The sequence below is a fragment of the Lemur catta genome, chromosome 7 (genome assembly GCF_020740605.2).
Source record: "Lemur catta isolate mLemCat1 chromosome 7, mLemCat1.pri, whole genome shotgun sequence".
Classification (NCBI taxonomy): Eukaryota; Metazoa; Chordata; class Mammalia; order Primates; family Lemuridae; genus Lemur; species Lemur catta.
Window position 1 is genome coordinate 81,050,040 of NC_059134.1, and position 27,170 is coordinate 81,077,209.

The 27,170-nt window shown below is 36.6% G+C and overlaps 1 protein-coding gene across 1 annotated transcript; it reads left to right on the plus strand.

Annotated features, from left to right (window-relative positions):
* The first annotated feature begins 9,713 nt into the window (after nucleotides 1–9,713).
* On the plus strand, nucleotides 9,714–26,782 carry LOC123642546 (ADP ribosylation factor like GTPase 14 effector protein). The gene is made up of 4 exons (XM_045557713.1): nucleotides 9,714–9,834; nucleotides 19,702–20,199; nucleotides 21,216–21,343; nucleotides 24,678–26,782. Exons 2-4 carry the CDS (start codon nucleotides 19,762–19,764, stop codon nucleotides 24,904–24,906), a joined length of 795 nt encoding a protein of 264 aa, XP_045413669.1. The 5' UTR covers nucleotides 9,714–9,834; nucleotides 19,702–19,761; the 3' UTR covers nucleotides 24,907–26,782.
* The last annotated feature ends 388 nt before the right edge of the window (nucleotides 26,783–27,170 follow it).

Sequence of the window (27,170 nt, forward strand, 5' to 3'; positions counted from 1 at the left end):
CTTTATAAAACTCATCAAATCCTGACTATTTACTTCTAAAATATATCTTGAATTTAATCTCCTTTATCTCACCACTATTTATTTACTTGTTCATTCATTTACTCACTTAACAAGTTTTTAGTGAATAACCACATGTTCAGGTACTAAGACAGGCATTGGAAATTCAGTGATGGACAAAGTAGACATGGCCCCTGTTTCAGTGGGACTTTCAGAATGGAGGGGAAGACAGACTGTTAAATAGCAATTAAAATAGAAATAGTAAAAAGTCATGACCCTAAGCTTTGCTCTGGTTAGTGAGAATACATTTTCCATGTCTCATCCTATTCCCCCAGGGTCCTGGATAAGGGAACACAGGATAAGCCCAGAGATGAGAGAATTATTGAAGAAACTCCTGCCAGAGTGATCTGCCTAAACCACCTATCTGACTATATCACTCACTGAGTAAACCAGTCTGGCTCTTCATTGCCTTCAGGATAAACTTAAGCTACTTAAAATGAAAGAGCTCCCATCTCATCTCTTAACACTCTTTCTATCTCATTTTATGTTTCAATAAAATGAAACTATTTGTAGTTATCTACACATGCCATACTTTTTTATGTCTCTATGCCTATGCTCATGCAGTCCAAGAAATGTCCTTAGCCCTCCATCTGCCTTGGTAACCTTTCACACCAGCTGGGATTCCTGTGGCTGCAAAGGAAAGAAAGCCAACTCAAACCAGCTTGAGAAGAAAAGAGAAATTTATTATAAGGATACTGGGATATTTCATGAAACAGAAGGACAGGGAACTGGCTACACAGCTACTGTAGGTAGCAATAGAATTCGTTCTCTGGGAGATGCTGAGAGGATGCATTCTCTACAGCTTGTACCAAGGTAACTCACGTTGTTATTATTGCTTTTCCTCTATCAAATGGCAGAAGCTTGACAGTTCTCAAGCTTCCCTGAGTACCATGTGGAGAAATTCAAAGAGAGGGACACTGGTTGGCTCAGCACGTTTCAGGTGCCTACCCATGGACAAAACATTTGTGGTCCAGGGATGCAGTGTAATGGTGTACTGAATGGCTGCTCTCACCATAAACATGTGGATAGGGGAGGGAAGCACCCCGAAAAGCAGAGGAAGGGGGATGGCAGATTATGGAGTACATTGAGTAGAATGCACTTTTACTCTTCCATCACAACTTAGTTCAGGTGACCCTCCTCCAGGAAGCACTCCAGATTGCCTTTATTGTGTTGGGTGCCCATGTTCTATGCACACTTACTGCCTCATGAATCTGTCTAACACAGGAATTAAAATTTTTGAGGATATGTTTCTGTGTTCATTTCTTATAAGCTCATTGAGGATAGGTGTGTATTATATTTAGTTTCGTACCTCAACCTCTGAGGACACAGAAAAAAAACAAAGCAATAATGAAAGTTTAACTGAATTAAAGATTTTTGGAAAGAAGAATAGGTGATTACCTCAACTAACTGACACTTAAATTTTCTTTCTAAAACTCTAGTTATAAAAATTTATCATTTTAAACTTTCTTGGGAGTCAATATACATTTATCCTCTTATATAGTAAGATCAAGTGACTAATGAAATAATTCCAAACCTTATTATTGCATTGTTACTTTCTCTTAAAAGCAATTAGGGGTGAGAAAATCTGTATAATTAATTTGATTATATATAATATTTAAAATCACTTAATTGACACAATATTGTAGAGAAAAAACATGTAAAAGCCACATAAACTTCCACTATGCTTAAGAACTTTCCAATCCAGCTCATTTGATAGCCTATTGAATACCACTGAGTTAAATGAAACTCCAATTCAATGATAGAGCCATTCACTGCCCTCCCCAAAAGTGCACAAAAAGATAGTATTTTTTCACCACTTGCAAGGAATGTATTAAAATAAGCAAAATGTAAAACAGAATGAAGAGAAACTTGGTGAAAATTAGCAAAACAATGCTCTGTTCTCCCTCTGCTGGCTCATAAGCAGCATCGCTTTTCAAATTTCTGTCCAAAGGCCCAAATGAAATTCTTTCCTGGAATCCCAAAAAATATATATTCTTTTTTGCAATTTTTTTCAAAAGTATCTAAAATTATTCATAATGTTCATCTAAATAAGTTCCACCAAATCCAAAACATCACCACCAAAGCCATCAGTTACCCTCTCTCCCTATCTCTGACTACTATAGAAAAGACAGAACAGGTAGAATCTAATTCCTTGACTAATTTTCCAAGAAAGCAATTCAAAAAAATATCATAAATATATAAAATTATGTTTTCTGGTTTTCTAAGAATATGAGCCTTACAAATTGAGATGCAGCCTGATAGAGTAGGAAAAACACTGCATTTTGAGTTAGAAGACTTGGGTGTGAGTCTTGACTTTCCCCATTACTTACTGGTTGTATAACCTCTACAAATTGTCACTTATATATTGGTTGCACAACAGTATCATTTATGGAACTGAGCTTCATCGACCTCTATATGAAGAAGCTATGTAACAGAATCACTGGAACTTTTTCTAGTTCTAATATTTTATGATTCCAAGTGCTGTTGAATTACAAAATTTTAATGATTAATTCCTGTTTTTTCTTTATACCATTTGGGTAATTCTCAGCCATAACCAAAATGGTTGAAACCATTCCTGTAATTATCAGCTTCCTTCCTTGATGTAGTGCCAAACATACTGTGGATGCCCAAATGAATCCTAATTGATACAATAATGATCATGATGGTAATAAAGAGCCATCATGGGATTTTAATTTGAGCCAAATTCTCTCCTGGTTATATGGCTAGTATTTTGAGTAGCAGCTGTGAACAGATCTGTATTTCCTTCCCCACGCCACCCCCACAACAGTCTGAAATCTTTACTTCAAACGAGAAAAATCAGAACTGCTGAAAAATGTAGTTTTAATCTGTCCTTCTGTCCAGTCATTAGTTAAATCCCCTATATCATATTTCTTTAAATCAACTGACTTTTAAATATCGTTGTAAGGAAGGAAGGAACAAGGTGCATAAGAGGGAAGTCAGGAGACGCAAATTCTTCAAATAACAACTCCACTTCTCAGTTTAACATCCTTCTTTCAAGATTGAAATATGGCATGTCTTGAAAGAGAGAACACATGTGAGCTGATCACTCCAGTGTTTCCAGACGTGATTAGAGGCCCATAAATAGTAGCAAGAATAATTATAGCTACTAGTTATTGAGAGCTCACTATGTGCCAGGCACTATGTTAAACTATATTTTTTATATTTGTGTATATATATTAGGTTATGCAAACACACACTCATTTATTCCATACAACAACCCTATAAGGTAGATGCTATTATCCCTATTTTACCAATGAGGATTTGAAGGTTAGGGAATTTAAGTAATTTCCATAGGTTATCCCACTAACTAATGGCTGATCCAGGATTGGAAGCAGGCAGTCTGATTCCAGAGTCCGCTCAGTTAGAGTTTTGTTTTGTATGCCAAGTGGGACATTGAAGCTTTAGAAAACAACTACTTATGCACCCTCCAGAATAACTAAAATGAAAGCCAACAATAACAACTGAGAATTCCAAGTGTTGGTGAGCATGTTTCAGAGTATAAATTAGTGCTGGAAGGAATGTAAATTGATACAACCACTTTGGAAAACTCTTTGGCAGTATCTACTCAAACTGAACACAGACATTGCCTATGATCCAACAATTCCACTCCCCACTACATACTCAGTTGAAAGTGTGAATGCATGTGTACCAAAAGATAGAATGTTCATAGCAGCATTATCTATAAAAGCCTCATATTGAATGAACCCAATATCCATCAACAGTGAAACAGATAAAATAAAATGTCACATTCATGTAATAGAAATACAATTCAGCAATGACCAAGAACTAATTGCTATATACAACTTGGATAAATTTCACAGACATAATGTTGAACACAAGAAGCCAAACACAAAAGAATATATATGGTACAATTCCAAAATTCAAAGTTCAAAACCAGCCATAACTATGGTGAAAGAAATTAGAATGGTGGTTACCTTTGGCAACAGATGCTAGTCATTCGAGGCAACATAAAGGAGGTTTCTGGGAATCTTGTAATTTCTTGACCTGGGTGGTGGTTACCTGGAGATAAAATTCGTCAAGCTATAAACTTAGGACTTGTGTACTTCTCTGTGGTATGACAAAATTGCATAGAAAAGTTTACAAAAAGAAGAAGAAAATAATTACTAAGAATTCATCCTCTTTCATTTCCCATATTCCCTTTCAGAGTGCATGTCATCTCATCCCAAACTTGAAACCCTGATATGCTAATGTTTCACATTTTTCCTAATTCTTGCTTGCTTTGCACATTCCTAAGTGCTTTTGAGGAAAAGCTGTGAGTTTCTCATGGAGAACTGCTCTACCAGCTGATATCTCAAACTACAGTTCTACTCTCTGACCACAACTGTTTATTCCACCAATTTGATCACTGACTTTACCACTTTACCTTCTATTTTGATTTTTGAAAGCTCCAGTTCTCTTCAGTCTCACAATCAGATTTCCCCATTTTATTTATTTGTTTGCAGAGATTTCCCAGTCATTCCACTGACTCAATTAATATTCCCAGTGTTAGGCTCTGGGAATACAATTGTTAAACCTACATAATATCTTGTCTCATGATTCTTACCATCTAGTGACTTCCATGACAAGGCCCTAAACTCTCTTATCCTTTGTCCTTCTTATGCATCTGACTGACAATTCCTCTACCTTGAATTAATCCAGTTGTCTGCCTTCACTGCTCCCACATAAGGACACGTATACACTAAAAGAGAAATTGAAATTTTCACATCATGAATTTATGTCTCTGCATATTCATGGTCTCTAACTTCTTCTAGGCCCTAAATGCTTCTCTTATAATATGTCTCTAGTTAGTTATCTCTTTATTTTTCCTAATTTCTAACTGAAATTTAGCATTTCATTTACTTACAAATGGAAGACAACAAATTATAGTATTATTAGCAGAGCATATTAATACTGCTGCAATACTAATAACTTTGTCTACAGTGCCCATAACTTTGTCACCAATAGAAATCACAGTTTTTTTGGTATCATATACAGTTGTTACAGATATCTCAAAATATCATTTGTATTCTTACTACTTTGAAATTATGGTAGTTTTTAGATTTGATTCTAGACCATGCTATTTTATGTAGTATTATAAGCATCGTAGCCTAAGTTTTTTGACACTGCTCCCATCAAGAAGTGGAGGCTATGTTCCTTCTCCTTGAATCTGGGCCAAGCTTAATGACACCAACACAACCAATAGAATGCAGCAGAAGGGACACTACATGACTCCAGGAGCTTAGTCATAAAAGGCAAAGAGGCTTTCACGTTGCTTGCTGGAACAAAAGCACTGGGAACCTTAAGCCACCATGTAAAAATCCAACTATCCTCCTGTGACTGCCATGCTATGAGGAAGACTCAACTAGCCTGAGCAGAGAGCCCACATGAAGATAGGAAGAGAAAGGAGGAGAGAGAAAGACAGACAGAGAGACAGACACCAACCTGTCCAGCCTCCAATTGTTATTTTAATTGATAGAGACTAAGTGCTAATTACAAGGTCTATCTACTCTATCTGATGGAAACACATTATTCCCAGCCCTGTATGTCTGCCAGAAATTGTTTGGCTTACTGCTTTTTGGTGTTTATTCCTCAACCTCATGAATATTCACCTTTCCATTGCACTGTTAAGTACTCAGCCAAACGTACAAGGGCATACTTCTGCACATGTCCAAGACTCTCTGTGCCATGTCCTCTTCTCTGATACTCTGCCTACCAGCCTCCTAGAATTCCCACCTCTGTCTCCTTCATTCACTGAAACCACTGGTCTCCAGGTTCCCCTCCTTGCTCTATGTCCTAGCCACTGCCTCCAGGTTGTAAGCTGGGAAAACTGTAGAACTTAATTCATCTGTTTCCCTCCTCTCAGGGATCGCAATCCTGCATTGCCTGTTGCCAATGTCTGAAAACAATTATTTCACATATTATACCTAATTTTCTAGTTGTTTTTTGTGAAAGGGCAATTCTGCAGAAGCAAAAATTCAAATGTAGTTGTCAAAACCTAAATAAAAAACTGGATTGTACTGTCTGATGTTAAAATTTATACTCTAAAGGTACCCAAAAAAGGTTCCTCATACTTAACACAATAAACCTTCTTGAAAATGTTCCTTGGTAGCTGTTATCATCTCTAACTTCCCACTCCACTCATTAACTAGGTATATTCTGGCTTCTACCCTTACTACTTCACTGAAACAGGTCGTATTACATCACCTATAACCACGTTATTAGTATAGCTAAGGAATATATTAAGTTCCTTTTATTTTCATTTTCTTTCCAGTTCATCTTAGTTCTTTTCTTACTAGACCTTATACAGCTATGCTATCCAACAGGGTAGCCACTAGTCACATGTCGCTACTGAATGTTTGAAATGTGGCTAATCCAAATTGAGAGGTGCTAGAAGCATAAAACACATACCAGATTTCCAAGACTTAATATGAAAATAATGACGTAACATGCCTTATTTTTATGTTAATTACATGTTAAAGTGATAATTTTTAGACAAACTGGGTGAAACAATATATTTCTAAAATTAATTTCACCTGCTTCATTAATATTGTTATTAGAAAATGTACAATTATGCATGTGACTCACATTATACTTCTAATGGCCAGTACTACTCTCTTCTACTGATAGAGCCCTGCTTTAAACTCTCTCCTTTGCTGATTTGTGGCTCTCTGCTCTTATCTAGTTTTCCTGCTACCCCACCATCTGCTCCTTCTCAGACTTCTCTTCTGAGACCTAAATCTATTGTTGTCACATCTTAGTGTGCAGCAAAATCACTCTGGTTGCTTGCCAAAAGTACAGATTCTTGGACCTTATCTGCAGAGATTCCAATCTGGTAAACTGGCTTGGGAGACAGAGAATCTGATTTAGTAAAATGGAATGAGGGCCCAGAAATGTGGATTAATATTCGGCCCTATTCTTTCTCCTTTTACCCTTAGAATTCCCTGGGTAACTCATCTTCCCACCCCACCCCCAAGGATAGAACTGCCCCTCACAGACTAACATTTCCCAAAATTCTTATCTTCCAGCTCAGATTCCTCTCACCTCCTAGCTCTTCCTTCCAACAGCCAACTATGCATCTTCACTGGGATGTCTCAAACTTAGCACATCCAACACTTATTATCTCTATTATCCCTAACCCATTCCTCCTTTTGACTTCCCAGTTACCCAAGCAAGGACCCTAAAATAATTATCTCCTTCTTCCTACATCTATATCTAATCAGTTACAAAATGCTACTAATTCTGTTTGCTTAGCTTCTATCCTCTCTGTTCCTCCTTAATTCCCTTAGTTTAGGCTTTCTCAATCTTGGCACTACTGAAACTATGCGCCAGATAGTTCTTTGTTGTGTGTTTGGGGCGGGGGTTGGGGGGTTGTTCTGTGCATTGTAGAATGTTTAGCAGTTTCCCTGTACTTACCCACTACATACCAGTGGCACTCCCTAGTTAGTACAGCCAAAACGTCTCCAGACATTATCAAAGGTCCAGGGGGAGAGGGTGGTAGTGAGAGAATCACATCTCACTCCACAGAGTTGCTGCCTTAGTTGATTGAGGCTCTCATTATTAATCATCTGCATTAGGGCAAGAGTTTCCACCTGGCCCTCTTGCCCAGGACTGGACCTCTCCCCCATTCTCCCCACACCTTATAGCTTTATAGTTTTAATCAGGATAAAATCTAATATCTCTACTATGTCATAAAAAGAACATTATTTGTCCTCTACTTACCTCTCCAGCCATACTGAATTCCTTTGCAGTTTCCTTAGGGATGGATGAAAGTCATAAGAAGTGTTAATTGTAGACAGCAAGTAAGCTAGTAGCTTATAAAATAAATGCAAAACTCCTAGGATGTTTTAAATATAGAACATGAGTAAGCATGTACTTGGTGAAACATAGGCAGAATTGTGTTAAATATGCATAGTAAGTTAGTAAACTATAGGCATGTTGAAGTTAAAATAAATAGAAAATATCAAGGAACAGGGGGTCAATTGTAGTCAAAAAGGGATGAAAAAACTAAGTTATAAACAATTATGACATCTCTGGGCTAACAACTATGTCACTCATAAATCAGCCACCCATTAATGACACCTAGGGTATTTCTGATACGTGCTCTAGCCAAGAAATGCAAATAAAACCTGTCTGTTCAGCAGCTTAACTATAATATCAATAGTAAGCTCTGTTTGTGGCCAGGCATATTTCCCTGCATCAATCTAATAGAGCAGGCACGTGCCATTGGGCCAAAGCACTTTCCACCTGTGGCCTCTTCGTGGAAACTTCATCTCTGGTCCTCGTAAGTACATCATCAGTGGAGGAGGTTCATATGGCAGATAGGCATTGCTCAACCGTGATTCAGGTGGTGGTGTGCTTCCACTTGCTTGCACCTTATCCTAAGTGTATCAACTCACTACAACTTTTTTCCTTGCTTTTCACTGGATATTTAAATTGATTCAATATCATTTAAGAATCTTAATTTGGTCTGTGAACCTTCTATTTCATCACCTCTAGGAGAGTTTGCCTAGCATTTTACTTAGAGGACATCATTGCATTAAGTTACTTTCTCATTTGCCAGTTGAATTCAAGCATTAATCTCCGAGAATGCCCCTGCTTTAGCACCTCTCATTGTATCCTGTTCATTTCCACTATGTTTCTGTTATGACATTTATCACACCACACTGTGATTAACTGTTTACTCCTCTCTTCCTAGTCTGTGAATTCCTTGGAAGCAGGGATATTTTATTCTTTTTGTCTAATTATTACTTAACAAAGTACCAATCACAAGTAAACAGTAAAATTAGGGAATGCAACCTCTTGCAGAAACAGTTGGGTGATTATCCATTGTTTTCACTTTTCTCCCATTCTCTAGTTCTAAGATTTGTATAACACAGTGAGCATCAAAAGCCTGCCCAGTCAGGGAGCAGTATCAAAGCGGTGGGAAGAACACAGGATCGCTGCGGAAAGCAACTTACAGCAGGTGTATACCCTTATCTTGTCTGTCCCATATTTTTCACTTGCTGGTTAAAACAATTGTTTTTCTTTCCCTCCTACCCCTGCCTTAAAATGGTTAAAAGGCCAAGAATCTTCAGACTGGGAGACTTCGAGCTCTCAATGATTCTAGATGAATAAAATTCACTTTAAAAGTTAATGAGCCCCTGCATTGTACCAGACAACAGGATATTAGAAAGATACTCTTTCCTCAAAAAGTTTAGAAGCTTTTTCCTGGAGCCTACAATCTACTCTAACTAAAAGCTATTTTTATAGATTATAGTATAACAAAAGGGATGGAATAGATTTCGATTGAATGAAAGAAATAAAATGTGAGTCCTTTAAAGGGTCCGTTAAACTCGCTCACTCCCCTTCAGGGTTTAGGGGTATTTCGGTGCGAAGGTTTAGTATCATGCACAAGTGTAGAGGTTTGCAAACACAATCCAAGTTAGTGGAATCTGTATCTTGTCAGAAACGGCCCCCTGCGCCTTCTCAGTTCCCTAATCGTGGAGCCTGCAAACACCAGTCAGCGTCTGAAGCAACTATCGCCTGGCCTTGAATCATTCGCCAATTCACGTCACCCGCCCTTGCCGCCGCCAGAGGCCGCGCGCTCGGTTCCGCTCTAGGCTTCTCCCGGACTTCTCTCTATGGTGGCTCTGAGCCTCTCTAGCCCACACCCGCCGTCTTCTCGGTGGTAGCGCGGGGACGAGCTGGAGAGCGGGTACCGCTTCTGTCCAGTGGCGACCAGGGTCCTGCTCGAACCCGGGCTGAGGAGAGCTCAAGGTAAGGTGGAGGGGGGCCGGGGGACGAGAGGGGACGTGGGAAGGGAGCCCGGGCGGCGTCACCGAGGTCCCCGAGGAGAGATGGGAGAGGAGGCCCGCACACGTGAAGGGGATTTTGTGCGGCTGGCTGGGGCCTCCCGCCACCTCCCGCCCTGCGGATCCCCACCCCCAACCCCCGTTCTCCTAGGGCCGCTTGAGGCAAAGCCTGGTGCAGTTTCTGTCCCCTCCGCGGGTTGTCGCTTCTCTTCAGGAGGCCCGGAGCTCTCAAAACTATGATTTTGGCTTCTACTAGTTAGGATTATTGTGGCCTTGAACCCTGTATGCCTCTTACATCTCGTATTTTGTTTTGAATTTTCAAAATCAGAATCCTCTCGGCCTTAGCTATTTGGTTGAGGTCGGAGGCTAAGTAATGTATATATACATATATATATGTGTATTTTTTAGTCAGGTACCATGAACATAGTAGGTGCTCGTTGGATGTCTGGTGGATTCTGTCATTCTGATGTAAGGGCAGTAATCCATGTGACCACTACAGGGTTGGGATGGGACTGACTGCAGTTCCTGTAGGTCTAGTCATAATGATTTCGCGAGATTCGCCCTTCTGAGCGTGAGATTCTGTCAGTTTCTGAACATGTTTTCATTCAAAAGACGTTAAGTGTCAATTAAGTGCCAGTGTTGTGCTAGAGAAGCCATAACTGTAAACAGGATCTGGGGATCCCTTTCCCTCACAGCTCTATACGTAATGGAAAAGACTAACAAGTGACAAAAATCATGTGATGAGTGATATGGAAAGGGAAGTCCTTGAAGTTATTCTTTTACATTGGTTGATGCGGAAACTAGCACCCTATAGCTCTCAGCCTTCCAGCAGCTGAGAGGTAATTGAGAAAAAGTTTCAACGCGCTATGAAAGGGTTGTGCAAACAGAGAGCAAAGAGGACTTGTAACAGTAGTATTTGGGTACTTCACCAGATAGGTGATGACACTGATGGTGTCTTGAAAGATATGTTAGCATTGCCTGGCACAGAAAGGGCCAAAGGCTTTCCAAAAAGAGAGGACGATATTAAAGGCATAACGTGTAAAAGAGCTTTGTTGGTAGTGTTATTTGGCCTGGACTATGTGGTATTTGGAACAAACCGTGCAAGCATCCAGACATTATTTTGTAGGAAGGGGTGAAAGTATTTCAACAAAATAGTTACAGTTCAGTTTCACAGTCATTTAATATCCACAGTGTTAATAAGTATTGTTTGGCAGTTTGGGCCACAACAAGAATAAGGTAGAATGAGAACAGCTTCACCCACTCCTCTTGGTCTGGAGATAACCTCTAAGTGCTGAAATCCCTCTTGTGCTCTCTTTGACCTTTAAGGGCCAGAGGGATAGGAAGGAATTACAAATGGGGTTTGGAAGCCAGAAGGGTTTGCTAAATTGTTACAGAAATGACTTGAAAGTACACAGGACAAAGCATTTAAAAATGTGAGGGGAGTGCATTAGGTGAGCCTAGAGTAAACTGATAGGAACTAATTAAGAGGAATTCTTCATATAAAGCAAAAGTAGGATTTTTGTTTAAAAGTTATTTTTATTCAGCAAATGCTTGAGCAATAGCAGGCACTGTGCTAGGCTTGGTAACTACAGTTGTAAGCTTCAGTTTCTTCATCTGTAAATGGAGATGATAGTACTTACCTCAAGGTTGTGAAGATTCATGAGATGATGTTTGCACTTAGTGCTGTACCTGGCACTTTTTATTAACTACAGGCACTTTTTAACCGAATCTTTTAAATGGTACTATGGGCTGTATTTTTGTTTTAAATTCTCTTTACCATTCATATTGAGCCTGGGTCTTCTTGAGGATTGAGACTATCATCTTGGCTTTTGAAGCTTTCAGCTAATGCCCATTGACATGATATAGATAGTTGATATTTGAAGATAATAGACACAAAAAAGTTCACAATTGCAAGATGCCTGACTTTTGTAGGTGTGTGTGCCCATAAGTAAAGCTGCTGATTTGAGGTAGTAGGGGTAGATAATATTATTTTATTTTCAATAAAAGATAATCCAGGTAAATGCTTTATAAGTTGTAAGACTATGCAAAAAAAGTCCTATTTTTTTTTGTGGAACATTTCCTGAAAACTTTGTTTTTCGTGAAAGAGAAAGACCTATGAGTTGAAATTAAATAAATTTCTTATTTGGTTAAATTTCCTCTTAATGCTACTTTTCTGACTAATTGGGAGGCTAGTAAGAAAGTAAAAAGTTGTATTAAGGGAAATCAACATATTGGAACACAGATTGTCACATCTCCCCTAAAAATTTGGGAAGAAAAAATGAGTTCCTGATTAATCCTCAGCTCCCTCTGTTACTGTTTTGTTAGTGATGGTGTTCTGCTTTAATACCTGTAGAAACCCTGTGATAATGTCCTAGACCTTGCCTTATTAGAGGAGGCTTGCAAGCATCATGTCCTTGTATGTGTTTGCTTATGGTCCTCAATCCTTCTAACCTTACCTACCTTATAGTTTGGTAGTGGGTAGCAAGAGATATGTTTAAGAGCTCATTTAAAACTCAAGATGTAAAGCTGAATAATTCCCTGAGCTGGCAGCTTTCAAATTATATGGGGAACAAATACTTTTACTACCTAAGTTAGTAGAATGGGTCTAATCTATTCTACATTTATTTCATTCTCTTTTGACACTTTTGGTAGTGCTATAAAAATATTAAATGTTAATCTTAGAATCACAAAATATACTGAGAAAATAACTTTTATTTGATAATTTAAAAAAGATTATTGCAAAAGGAGGAAAGGGACCACTGCAATGGGGAGAACTCTGGCCAAAAGATCTCTGTGAAGCATCTCAAAGGAGTAAATTATGTTACAAAGAATAGGTAGAAAAATATGTTCTAATCTTTACATGAGGGCTCTATTCTTTAACTCCCATTACCATGTAATGACAGTTATATTTTGCAGTTCCCACATTAAAGAAGACCTGAGAATGTATCCCCAAAAGCGTTAGCTTAAAATACAAGACTGCCATATTACATTTTTTGTTGATGTTAGTCCCAGCAAAGACTAGGAAAGTGATGGCTATAAATGTCTTTTCCCATTTATCTAAATATGGACTACTCAGGAAACTTGAGGTTCTCCATTAAGAGTATCTTTAATTAATTGGGCCAGCCTTCAAAATGATACCACATTTTAAAAATACATTATATTTTCCTGTATTGTGGTTTGCCCCTTTATGAATCAAATTGATGAGGAAAGGTGAAACTTAAACTTTGCATCTCAATACAAATTATTCAAGTTATTTGAATTTAATTTTTCTTTACAAAACCCAAACTGATTCACTAAAGTTATGTTTATCTGCTCAGCAATTTAGGGAACAATGTGGCAATTTTGTGGTTTTTTGGGATTATCCTCTAAAAAGTGCCAGTATTTTAAAATAGCGTTGTGTAATTTTACACGCTTTTGTGATGGAGTGCTGTTTCGTTATATAATTTTGGCTTGGATTCTTTCCATTTGCATTTGTTTATGTAATTTCAGAAGGAATACTGAACATCTGAGTTCTGGATGATACTAATAAACTAATAATTGCAGAGGTTTTAAAAAAAAAATAATAGGTGTGAGGAAGTGGGATATAAGAGTGTTTTATCTTGTAGTATAGACCAGAGAATGTTTCCCCCTGAGGCCAGCCTGTTCAGGAGGGGTTGTTCACTGCCTCTGGCCAAGGGTTGGCTGAAGTTCAGGGACTTGAGGGAAGGAGAAAAACTTTAAAGGCTGGTCAACAGGCATTTTGTTCCAGTTGATAAGGAGGGACAAGCAATTCAGCAAATCATTCATAAATTCATAAATGAAGCAAAAGGCTCTGGTCATAGGTACATAAGGGGTCAGGCATCCTTGAGTCTTAGTCAAGTGGAGGGAACAATGGGAGGATTTCTTTAACTATGGCTGGTAAAGAACCAGGAACACAGGACTCAGGTAAAATTCAACTTGTCAAAAGGTATTTTTGCTGTTGGACCTTGAAAATAAATAAGTACACAAACATCTATATGAGAAGGCCTTAGAGCTAGGTGCAGTGGTTCATGCCTGTAATTGTAGCACTTTGGGAGGCCAATGAGGATTGCTGGAGCCCAGGAGTTTTTTGCCATGAGCTATGGGAGACCACTGCACTCCAGCCTGGGTAAAAGAATGAGACCCAGTGTCAAAAGAAAAAAGGCCTTAGGAGGCCCATTGGCCCATTCAGGAATTAAGTAAGTATTAGTATTTGTAAATCTACATCACTAGGTGTAGTTTTGAAAGTATTTAAACCTAGATTTCATTTGTATGGTGGTGAATCTTTCTAAGATTGGGGTAGGTAAAATAAATCCAAATTAATGAGGTATAAATGAACACATTTAGGATTTTTTGTTTGTTATTGGTTTGCTTGTTATCCTATAAGAAGCAGGACTTGTTTTCTTCTTCCATGAGGAATACTAGGTATTGTACTGCTCAAAATGATTGCCTGGAGCAAATTAATCTTTTCGTATGTTAAGAGATAATTTTCCACAAAAAGGGACAGGGGAGTAAAATCATGACTATCACACAGAAAATGAACACATGTTGAAGATTTTTGTTTAACTTATTAACAAGGGAACAGTTAAGATGTTATAACCAATTTAAATGACAATAAAAATTACAGACATGTTTATAGAGCAGGAATATTGAAATAAATGTTCAAATGAAGGCAAAACTGATTTCTTCCACAGTGGGGCAGGAAAGTTCATTGAACCTCTACCAAGATAGAATTTATAAGAATATAGACAAAAATTATTTTTCATTGCTGCTGGCTATCTACAGTTGACAGTTGTAAAATAACTCAAAGGCGTTGAAAGACTCAGAGGCCCCATATAATCAGAATGTGAAAACCTGAAAGGCTGTGCTTTCAACAGTGCAGTTTTCTATTGAAGCAGATATTTTTCTCTGTCCCTATTTTGTCAAATTTAAAACTCCCTGCCCCTATAGTCTTCCCTAGTGTCAGACTTCCTGGAAGGCAAATACATGTGTGGTTTTCTTACTCTTTTTGATATATTCTATAAAATTTAGAATATGTTTGGAGAATTTTTTTAATTGAATTATCTGAAGCAGTGCCTCTCAAACTGTAATTTGCTTACAAATCACCTGGACATCTTTTTTTAGATGCAGATCCTAATTCAGTGGGTCTAGGGCTGGTACTGAGATTCTGTGTTACTTCTAAGGTCCCAGCTGATGCCAGTGCTGGTTCATGGACAGCAAATAGCAGTGCATTTCTGACTGTATTAGTTAAGGAAGGGGTTAGGTAGTTTACTAAAGAAGAACATAGCACTGTACTGTAGGTAAAGGGAACAACATGAAATTGCTGGACTGTCACTTGAAGAAAATAAAATATCAATTTTAGGCCACATTGCCAGAACACAGGTCAAAATGAGCAATAACAATTGCTAGGGAATAGATCCAAAGAGCTCTATAGCAGAACTTAAGCTAAGAAGAGGACAGAAAATCTGGAAATGAGGACATTGAGGAATATAACAGAGGAGAAGCCACCAGAGGGTATAGTTTTCAGAAAGCAGACGGTGATCACTTATCACTGCCAGAAATTTTATGCTTTTTGAGCTAGTTGTAGTCTTTTTTGGCAGTACATGAGCAAACTACCTCATTGTAAATCAGCTAACCTATGTCAGGAAGCTAACCTATGTAAGACTTAAAACATGAACCTGTCTTTAACTGGGGGTATGCACTTTTACCCTGATAGTTCAATCAAGTGTGAATGGTATTAATGTGCCACTGAGTTTTAATCAGTGTGTAAAATTCAGTTTTTACTGTAACTGACAATTTGTCCAGTAGGACATTTTAATTTTAAACTGAGCTAGTCCTGTAATTTGCTCATAGGAAATTCAGTTTTCTCTTAGCAACAGGTAAAATATGGAGTTGGCATCAAATGGGAAAGATCTCTACTTACTGGAAGATGCAGAAAATGGGGTTGCCAGATTTAGCAAATAATAATACAGGATGCACTGTTAAATTTGAATTTCAGACAGTGAATTTTTAGCTATATTTGGGACATAATTAAAATAATTATTTGTTAGATAAAAATTGCATATTATCCTAAATTGCAATTTAGCTGAACATCCTGCAGTTTGTCTGGCAATAACAATAATAAATAATTCCACCCCAGCAGTGACGCTTGGAGAATGGCTGCTTAGAAAGTAGTACCATAATTATGGGGGCAGTTTAATTCCTTTAAGTGCTTCTCCAAAAATTATAGTGTTCTAAAGTATGCCAAGAGCTCAAAATGGCTGGAAGCCACTCTTTACCAGAAGGGATGTTTTCAAAGACTGATAGCATCATGGCTAACTTGAAGGAAAAAACTTTTAACTCTGCACTCCAAGTAAGAGTCCAAAGTTCATAGTAGTTTAATGTTAATAAAAGAATTTTGTGAGGGAAAAAGGAACTTGTGCTCTTATGGAAGATGTCCAAGCAAAAACTTACTAGAAAAATAGATTAAATAAGAGTTAATTATATTTCCAAGTTTCCAAGAAAGTCCTTAGAAATAGGTATTGAACTTCACACTGGCACAAGTTACAAGAGTCTGCTGATGAACTTGTGAATTAAGTAGTGTATTTAGCCAAGATTAAAGGAAACTAAGGAAACAGAGGCCCCCAATAGCCAAAAATAATATTTTTTCTACCTAAAATTAAGATTAATAGGGTAAATAAAATTACCTTAAAGGGTAAAAATGTATTATTACTATGGACAGATAAGGTTTCTAAAATAAATTTCCTAAGTCATAAGATGCTTTTCCTGTCAGGACAGCCCAAGTTTTGAACACTAGGAAATAGCTTTATGATTAAAAAAAAATCCTGTTGTAGATTAGTGGCTACAAATTGGTGACAGTTACCTGCAAATATAATGAATCTGTGGTATTAAGATATTAAGCATTAGCAGTTTCTATAATGTGCTGAGGGATGGGTGATTTAGTTTCCTTCTTTGTATTGACTTAAGATCAGAGCCAGGTTTGTGTCCCATATTTGCTAAGATACACTGTCCCATATTTTGTTGTTTTGTAACCTTAACTCTGGCCTCGTCTTTTTCCATTCCTTAGTTTATCGTAATTCAATTTTCTGTTTGAACAAAAAGCAGATTATTACTATGACACAAGCCATTTTATCAGATGTGATTTGGGACCTACATTTCTTAAATTTTAAAAGTTGGCTAAAACAGAACACTGTTTTAACCAGTTTTAAAATTTTTTCAGCTAAAATGTTGAATAAAATTTTAACACTTCAAAGTGTATTTTTTAACTTTCTAAATTTAGTATTTTGACTTAAAACACAGATGTATATTTATTCACCATTTTCTATTATTTGAGACAAGGGTTTTTTTCTTTGTATGTGGCTTTACTGATTATATAGTTTCTGCAGAAACCATGTCAAAAAGTATTTAAGATTTCTGACCACTTTTTTTGTTGTTTTTTAATGAAGAGCAAAGCTTCAAAACTGTAAAATTTCAGAATCCTAGATTTCACAATACCCCACCGCCACCCATATTTCAATGGGTCACATCTTTTCTCAGCAGCAGTTTTTTCCTAATGACTTGCATTTGTTGCATCTTTTCTTAAGAATTCAACTTAGTTTTTTTAATTTGCTTTGAAAAATTTCAAATAGGAGGTATAGAAAATAATGAGACACTTGTTTACATGCCACCAAGCCTTATTTTCTGTAATTCTTTTTGGAGAAAAAAAAAGAAAATGTTTTTTTCTCTTCAGAAGTATCCACAAAGTTGGCATCTGTTACTCTCGTGTATATTTTAGTATGTGTTAATGTTCTCATCCATAAATCTTCATACCGTTTTACATATTTAAAATTTTATATTAATGATGAAACTATATGTCTTGTAGCAGATTGTTTTCACTTCAGATTTGTGTTTGAGATTTATCCATGTTGATTCCTATAATTCATGCAGTTTATTCATTTTAACTGTTATATAGAAGTCCCCTGAATGAGTAACCCACAATTTGTCATCTTTTACAATTAGGTTATTTCTCATCTTTCCCTACCAAAAACAGTGAATGCTGAAAGTTTTTGTATATAACTTGTGCTCATATTGGAGATAATTTTTTTCAGCATAGACATCTAGAACTCAAAGTGCTTGGTCTTGTAGTGTGTACTTCTTTAATTTGCAAGAACTTGCAGAACAATGTAAAGCAGTTGCAGCAATGTATGTTCCTACCAAAGTATAAGGAGCCTGTAAGAGTTGGCCACATCTTTTTTTTTTTTTTTTTTTTGAGACAGAGTCTCGCTGTGTTGCCCAAGCTAGAGTGCCGTGGCATCAGCCTAGCTCACAGCAACCTCAAACTCCTGGGCTCAAGTGATCCTTCTGCCTCAGCCTCCTGAGTAGCTGGGACTACAGGCATGTGCCACCGTGCCCGGCTAACTTTTTCTATATATTTTTAATTGTCTGGCTAATTTCTTTCTATTTTTAGTAGAGACAGGCCTCGCTTTTGCTCAGGCTGATCTGGAACTCCTGACCTCCAGTGATCCTACTACCTCGGCCTCCCAAAGTGCTAGGATTACAGGTGTGAGCCACTGCGCCCACCCCCACCCCCACATTGGCCACATCTTAGCCAGCAGTAGGATATTAGAGTTTTAAATCTTTTTCAAGCTAATGTTTGAGAAATGATATTTAATTTACATTTTCCTAAGAACTATGAGATAAACACTTTGTATGCATTTATTGGCTTTGTTCTCTTTCTCTGTGAATTGCCTATTTGTTTAGTTTTCCAATGGGTTCTTTATTTTCTAATTGAAGTCAGAAGTTGTTCGAATATTTGGGATAATCTGACAATACTTTCAGGTGTGTGTTTTTTCTCCTTTTGTTATACAGAAATGTGTGTAATTTTGACATAATCAAATGTATCAGTCTTTTTCTTGGATTTGTGCTTTCTTTGACAAATTCTTTCCTACTCCCGTATCACAAAATCATCTTTATTTTCTCATAAACATTTTTACAGTTTTTCTTTTCATATTTAGTTCTTTACTCCATCTGTAATTGATTTTTGTTTGTGCAAAAGAGATCTTATTCATTTTCAACATGTTAGCTGGTTAAAAGTCTTTCTAGATTAATGTGGCATGCCCATTGATTATAGTACCACATGTCATACACAAAGCTATTCATGAATATATTTGTCTAATCTATACCAGTACCACACTGTTTTAATTATCATAGCTTCGTAGTAAATTAATAATCTAACTTTATTTTCCTTCAAGATTATCTTGGCTTTCTGGGACCTTTACTCTTTCACACAGACCCGCTTGCTAAATTCCCAGGGTGTGAGGGTAGAATATCTGGTGGGATTTTGATTGGAACAGCATTGGATTTATAGATAGATTCTTGGAGAATTGACATATTTACTGTAATCAGGCTTCCCATGATAAAATACCTATATTTATTTAGGGAAACTCTTGCATATCTTTTGTAAGATTTGTATATTTTATAAGGTATCTTATAGTATTTTTGCTTTCCAGCATGCCTGCTGAATTCTCTTACTAGTTCTAGTAGTTTGTTGAATCTCTTGTATTTCTCTTGTAGATACTTATATCATCTTTGGATAATGTTTCTTGTTTCTTCCTTTTTAATCCTTATGTGGTCATAAGTAGAATCTGTGATAGCAGGTATTCTTGTGTAGTTCTGACTTTATGGGTAATATGTCTAATGTTTGATTAAATATAATGGTTATTGTAGGCTTTTGGTAAATACCTTTTCTATTCCTCATTTGCTTTTAAATGGGTGTGGAATTTTATCAAATGCTTTTTCAGTTTCCCAGATGAAAAATTTGCAGCACAAATCTGATTCTCTTTAATGTTTTCATTAGGGTGATCAGCACATGACCTATTAAAGAGGGATCTCTAAACAAAATAAGTGGGAAAATTTGATGGAATCAAGAATGATGGATCCATGTTCAGTTGGAGTCCAGCTTCGTACCACAAATGAGTGCCATAAAACCTACTATACTCGTCACACAGGTTTCAAGACTTTGCAAGAATTGTCATCAAATGATATGCTCTTACTTCAACTTAGAACTGGAATGACACTGTCTGGGAACAATACAATTTGCTTTCATCATGTAAAAATTTACATTGACAGATTTGAGGATCTGCAGAAGTCATGTTGTGACCCATTTAACATACACAAAAAACTAGCCAAAAAAAATTTGCATGTAATCGACTTAGATGATGCCACTTTTCTGAGTGCAAAATTTGGAAGACAACTTGTACCTGGTTGGAAGCTTTGTCCAAAATGTACACAGATAATCAATGGAAGTGTGGATGTTGATTCTGAGGACCGCCAGAGAAGAAAACCTGAATCAGATGTATGTATAATAGTAATTTTTTCCTACTGTGGAACTTCTACAATGTGAGATTTTATTGAACTATAAAGAAATCGTATTTACATTATTACTTTATTTATTAGCATACAGTGAATTTAAAGTTGGGGAGGTAAAAGTAAATGGTGTTTCTGAATTTTTCCATATACCCAAGGTCAAGACTGGGTGATAAAGCAAACCTGGGAAAGGAAGGATACACTATGCCTGAGACTCCAAGCTACAACTTTTAGTGCTAAGAAATTAGGAGTGGCTTTTAGAACATTCTGGCAAAGCCAAGATTTAGTTTCTGATACCAAAGTAATCAGTGGGACATGCCAGCCAGCAGGGGTCTTTATAGCAGTATGAATTCCCCTTTTTATGAAGGACATGGAAATAACTGCCTTAAAAGGAGCATCAGAGAAGTGACTTGCAATAATTGCTTTTTATTTCAATCTTTCTTTCTCCTTCAACACTATTTCATTCTTGTTTGAGTTTTTTAAATGCCTGTGAGTTTTCTTTGCTTCTAGCTCTGAATTATTACTTAAACTCTTAAGCACCAAAATTTTGTTTTATCAATGCTTTTTAAAAAGATTATAATACTGTTTCAGAACTTAAAACTATATTACTTCTTTGCTTTTAAAAATACATAGAATATAATAACAGAACCCTTTCTTAAGGACCCAGGATTGTTATGTGCAATTGGGTTATACAGCAGTTTTCCACCTTCCTTCTCATGGTGGCAGCAGATGATTGCGGTTTTCACCATGCCTGTCCTCCTCTGCTCCTGCTCTGCCAGAGATTGAAATCAAATAATGGAAATGTCATTAATTAATGAACCAATGAGCTTTGAGTGTGATTCAGGGCCATGCAAATTTTCTTGCACTTGGGCTCTAAAAGCTTTTTTTCTTATGTATTCCAGACTATCTTCCAGTTTAAGGAATAATCTGGATTAACATTAAGTATAAGATTTACTATTGTGTGATGTCAAGATTTGAGTTGATAATTTGTTTACCTTTATTCAGGGAAGAACTGCTAAAGCTTTGAGGTCATTACAATTTACAAATCCAGGAAAGCAAACTGAATTTGCCCCAGAAACTGGTAAAAGAGAAAAAAGAAGGCTTACAAAAAATGCAACCACTGGTTCAGACAGGTAAGCTGTGTGTTACTCAAGACATGTTAACTTGCTGTTTCACATCTGTATTGTCCTCTATTTTTCTCTTAAATTTTGAATTTACTCCTTAGATATTTTAGATTGGATAGCATGGAATTAGTAAAAACCTCTGAGGACCTTGGCTTTTATTCATATACAATTAAGACATCCCTTTCAATTCTAAAAATCTGTTTCTAGGAAGGTAGCAGTGAAGTGAACAAGATACTTTTGGCATAAGAGTTGAAATAATTGAAACATACTATATGTCTTAGAATTGATTCACTTTTTGGAAAAACATTGATATTATGTACAGGCATACCTGTTTTATCTTAATTCACTTCACTCTATTGTGCTTTGTAGATAGATTTTTACAAATTGAAGGTCTGTGGCAACCCTGTGTTGAACAAGTCCATTGGTGCCATTTTTCCAACAGCATATGCTCACTTTATATCTCTGTGTCACATTTTGGTATTTCTTGCAATTTTTCCAAATTTTTCATTATTATATCTGTTGTGGCAATCTTTAATCAATATCTTTGTTGTTATTACTGATAGTTTTGGGCACCATCAACCACACAAGTGTAAGATGGCAAACTTAGTTGATAAATGTTGTATGTGTTCTGACTGCTCCACCAACTGATTGTTGCCTAGTCTCTCACCTTTTCCTCCAGCCTTCCTATTCCCTAAGATACAACAGCATTGAAATTAGGCCAATTAATAACCCCACAATAGCCTCTAAGTGGAGAAGTTAAAGAAAGAGTTGCATGTCCCTCACTTTAAATCAAAAGCCAGAAATGAGTAAGCTTAGGGAGGAAGGCGTGACAAAAGCTGAGATAGACTCGAAAGGTAGGCTTCTTACACCAGTTAGCAAAGTAGTGAATGCAAAGGAAACATTGTTGAGGGAAATTAAAAGTGCTATTCCAGTGAACACATAAATGATAAGAAAGCAAAACAGCCTTATTGCTGAGATGGAAAAAGTTTAAGTGGTCTGGATAGAAGATCAAACCAGCTACAACATTCACTTAAGCCAAAGACTAATCTAGAGCAAGGCCCTAACTCTCTAAATTCTGTCTTGGCTGAGATTGGTGAGGAAACTGCAGGGAAAAAAATTAAGCTAGCAGTAGTGGTTCATGAGGTTTAAGGAAAGAAACCGTCTCTATAACATAAAAGTGCAAGGTGAAGCCGCAAGTTATCCAGAAGATTTAGCTAAAGATAATTGATGAAGGTATCTACACTAAACAGATTTTCATTGTAGATTAACAGCCTTCTATTGGAAGAAAATGTCATCTACGACTTTCATAGCTACAGAGAGGAAGTCAGTGCCTGGCTTCAAAGGGCAAGCTGACTATCTTGGTAGGTGTTAATGCAGCTGGTGACTTTAAGTTGAAGTTAGTGCTCCTTTATCATTCCAAAAATCCTAGGTCTCTTAAGAATTATGTTCAGTCTACTCTGCCTGTGCTCTGCAAATGGCACAACAAAGCCTAAATGACAGCACATCTGTTTACAGCATGGTTCACTGAATATTTTAAGCCCACTGTTGAGATCTACTGCTCAGAAAAAGGTTCCTTTCAAAATATTACTGCTTGTTGACAACGCACCTGGTCACCTAAGAATGCTGATGAAATGTACAAGGAGATAACTGTTGTTTTCATGCCTACTAACATGAAAACATTCTGGGTCAAGGAGTAATTTTCACTTTCAAGTCTTACTATTTAGGAAATATATCTTGTGAGGCTATAGCTGCCACAGTAGTGATTCCTCTGATGGATCTGGGTAAAGTAAATGGAAAATCTTCTGGAAAGGATTCACCATTCTAGATGCCATTAAGAACATTTGTGATTCATGGGAGAAGGTCAATATGTAAAGAAGTTTGGAAGAAGTTGATTCCAGTCCTCATGAATGACTCTGAGGGGTTCAAGACTTCAGTGGAGGAAGTAACTGCAGATGTGATGGAAATAGCAAGAAAACTGGAATTAGAAGTGGAGCCTGACGATGTGATTGAATTGTGGCAATCTTGTGATAAAACTTTAATGGATGAGGAGTTGCTTCTTGGAGATGAACAAAGAAGGTAGTTTCTTGAGATGAAATCTACTCCTGGTGAGGATACTGTGAACATTGTTGAAATGACAATGAAGGATTTAGATTATCCATAAACTTAGTTGATAGAGCAGTGGCAGGATTTGAGAGGATTGCCTTCAATTTCGAAAGAAATTCTACTGTGGGTAAAATGCTATCAAACAGCATTGCCGATCAGTCAGCAGCCATCAACATCAAGGCAAGGCCTTCCACCAGGGAAAAGATCACAACTCGCTTGAAGGCTCAGATTGTTAGCATCTTTTAGCAATAGAGTATTTTTAATTAAGGTATGTACATTCTTTTTTAGACATAAGGCTATTGCATGCTCAATAGACTACAGTATAACATAACTTTTATATGCACTGGGAAATCAAAAACTTGTGACTTGATTTATTGCGATATTCACCTTATTGCAGTCTGTAACAGAACTCAAAATATCTCCAAGTATGCCTGTAATTGGTATATCTCTGCTTTGTGGGTGGCAGCTGAAAGGTAATTAAATTTTATGAGGATGGAAGGTTGCTTTTTATTTTTTACACATCTGAAATAAAAATGCAGTTCTGGTACACTCAACAGAATGAATGGAAGAATTAAATTGTTTAGAATATGACTCTTTAAAACAACTGTTATATAGTATAATCATTTGGAATTATTTTTAAGTATTAAATACAATCAACATTTCTATATATGCCATTTATTGTATCTGTTAAAGTTTACCATTGAGTCATTTAAATATTTTTAGGCTCAATTTACTAGAGTCCATGAAAGTATAAGAAAAAGATTTAATTGCAGTATCAAAACCTACAGGGTAGTATACTATAATAAAGATAAAACTATGTTCATGAAACAGTGAAGAGATTGGTAGCCATAAAAATTAGCCACTATTAACTAGCCATTCTTTTTTATTTGTTTGTTTGTTTGTTTAAGGTAAAAGGGAAATCATTGTAACAGAAATGTACTTATTTTTTGGACAAAGTTTTTGTCCATTCTCTTGCTGAAATGACCTTTAAATGGACTTCAAGAGGCATATCCAGGCTTTTTGGATTCTTCTCAACACGCTAGAGTTAGGTCTCCTCACCTGGAGTTCATTTACTACTGATTGTAGAGTAAGCCTTGACCTTGATTATTTGTGTACCACTTTGGCAAGACCTAATTCAAAATATTTTATCTCTGTAAATTTCTTTCATTACTGCATTTTCAAGTAAATATTTAAAAATAATATATTGATGAGGTGTAATTCATTGTGTTTTGTTTCACAGACAAGTGATACCAGCGAAGAGTAAAGTCTATGACAGCCAGGGCCTCCTGATCTTCAGTGGGATGGACCTCTGTGACTGCCTCGATGAAGACTGCTTAGGATGTTTCTATGCGTGTCCCGCCTGTGGCTCTACCAAATGTGGAGCTGAGTGCCGCTGTGACCGCAAGTGGCTGTATGAGCAAATCGAAATTGAAGGAGGAGAAATAATTCATAATAAACATGCTGGATAATTTGTAGTATCAAACCGTGGGGTCTTTAAAGACCCTCTCGCTATTTCTAAAATTCTGTCATTTAAAATATATTTTAAGCTTGATTGCCAAATGGCAAGTATTTGAAAACCACCTCAATATCCACTCAGTGTGCACTATTTTGCATTTTGAGTGCTTTAAAATTCATTATTTGGTGGTCAGTTAAGATGGGCTATTTCTCAGAAGTCAGCATTAAGCCAGTCTGGGCCTATGTAAACAAGTAAGGTACATAGGCAGTCCTTGATTTGCACGGTTTCCACAGGCAAAAATTTCAGTGACCATGACTTAATTAAGTAATACCAGTCTCCCAGCAGCGTGGTTCAAATTTCACTTACCACAATATATTAACTGTGAGTAATTGCATGAAGTAGAAATTTCTCTGCTAGCTCTTCAGTCCACAGATGACTACGTAACAGATGTGCTTCATGATCAGTGACCAATCATGTTACTTCTTTCAAATTCTGCCAGTGGTTGGTTCCTGTGCATCTGCTACTCAGTTCACTCATAACGAAGTTTGTGTGGTCTCCTTGTCACCCACTTGACATTTTACAAAAGTGCCAACAAAGATGGCAATAGAGCAAAGACATGAAAAATAATAATGCTGGAAGTGAAATTTGAATGGAACATTAACAGACTTGCACAAGAAATCACTGATCCATGGGAATGTTTGCACTGCTGCCTTTCTAGAGACTCTGGATAGGCATCCAGGGGAACTTAGTGAAGGCAAACTTACCAACATAAATGAGGAAAGTGGTTGTGACGAAAAAGATAAACATGTCCCAGAGGAAGTGGTGGTTAAAAAAAAATTCACATTAGAGGATATATAATGTGGATACAGAAATATTTTACAACATTGAAAGTACAAATAAAATGATAGAAGCTGATCCAAACTTGAATATGATAATTTGCCACCGTATAGAAAAGATTTTTACTCAGTATCATAATTAAACAAAAAAAAAGACGAGCACTATTCAGACTTCTCTTAGTTTTTACAGTGAAAGTTTAATTCTCAATGTTTCTAACATTTTAAATTACAACAAAGTATTTTTAAACTTTTTTGCATTTTCTTCTACATTTATAACTGCTAGTTTTTAATATTTTGACAGATTTTTAAAGGTCATGGAACAATCACATTTTTCCCATTGATTATTAAGCTTGCTTTGCATGGCCATTTTTATGGTCCCACGTTATTGTGGCAAAACAAGGACTGCCTGTAGCTGGGAACAATGCCTACTTCAAGGAAAACTGATTGTAATACAACTGACAGTTAAGTGTTAAACTATTTTGGAAATAATCTACATATCTAAGTGCTAAAATATATTTCTCATTTATTCATGAAATAAAAAAATGTTTTAATACTGTAAACCTTTGATTGTTTATACCATGAATTCTTAGTGAAAATTTGTTTTGGGGGGCAGAAAAGTCTTCTTATGCATAAAGCACAGGTATATATACAATACATAAACATACTGTACCTGTGCTATTCACACTTTGGGAGTTGGTTGATTAAGACTAAAAGACCTATCCTTAAGGGAATGAGAATTAAAAAAAAGGTGGAGAAACACTGGTTAAGACATAGACTATAAACAAATTTTTGGGGAATTGATTGTTGATGTTGGAATTTGCATGGGGGCTACTTGGAGAATGGAGGAATGGTATCTTCTCTCTGTACTTTCTTTTCTATAGATAGCTATCTGTCATTTTGTCTAAAAGGTTTTGTCACCTAGGACATTGCCACTAAATTAGGTTTTTGTTTTCTTTTCCATAAATACAATACTTCAGTTTAATCAAATGAGGTGTTAGCTATTTGAAATATTTTGTAGCCATTAAAACTAAATTTATGTTTTTTTCACTTTAATGTTGCTGTCTTTTTAACTGGTTTCACTTTGGAATGGTACTTGCAACCTTGGAATGAAATGTCATTTTTAAGTTCTAATTGTTCACTGCCCTAGTTGTCAGAAGTAAAGTTAGCTTATCAATTCCTTCATTGTATATTTCACCTGAGCACTGACAAAATATTTTAGCTTTATTCACTTAAGTAAGATGCCAGATTTTGTTGAGGATATAAACACTCCAAATTTATCTGAACATCCAGTATAATAAATAAGATCTTAGTTACATTACTATAGTCATTTTTCTTTTTTTTTGTTTGTAAATATGAGTTAGTCCATTGCTTGTTAGGCTTTTCACAGGGACAAGTTAAAATCTCAGGTAATTGCATTTAAAATAAAAATATCTTTTTGAGT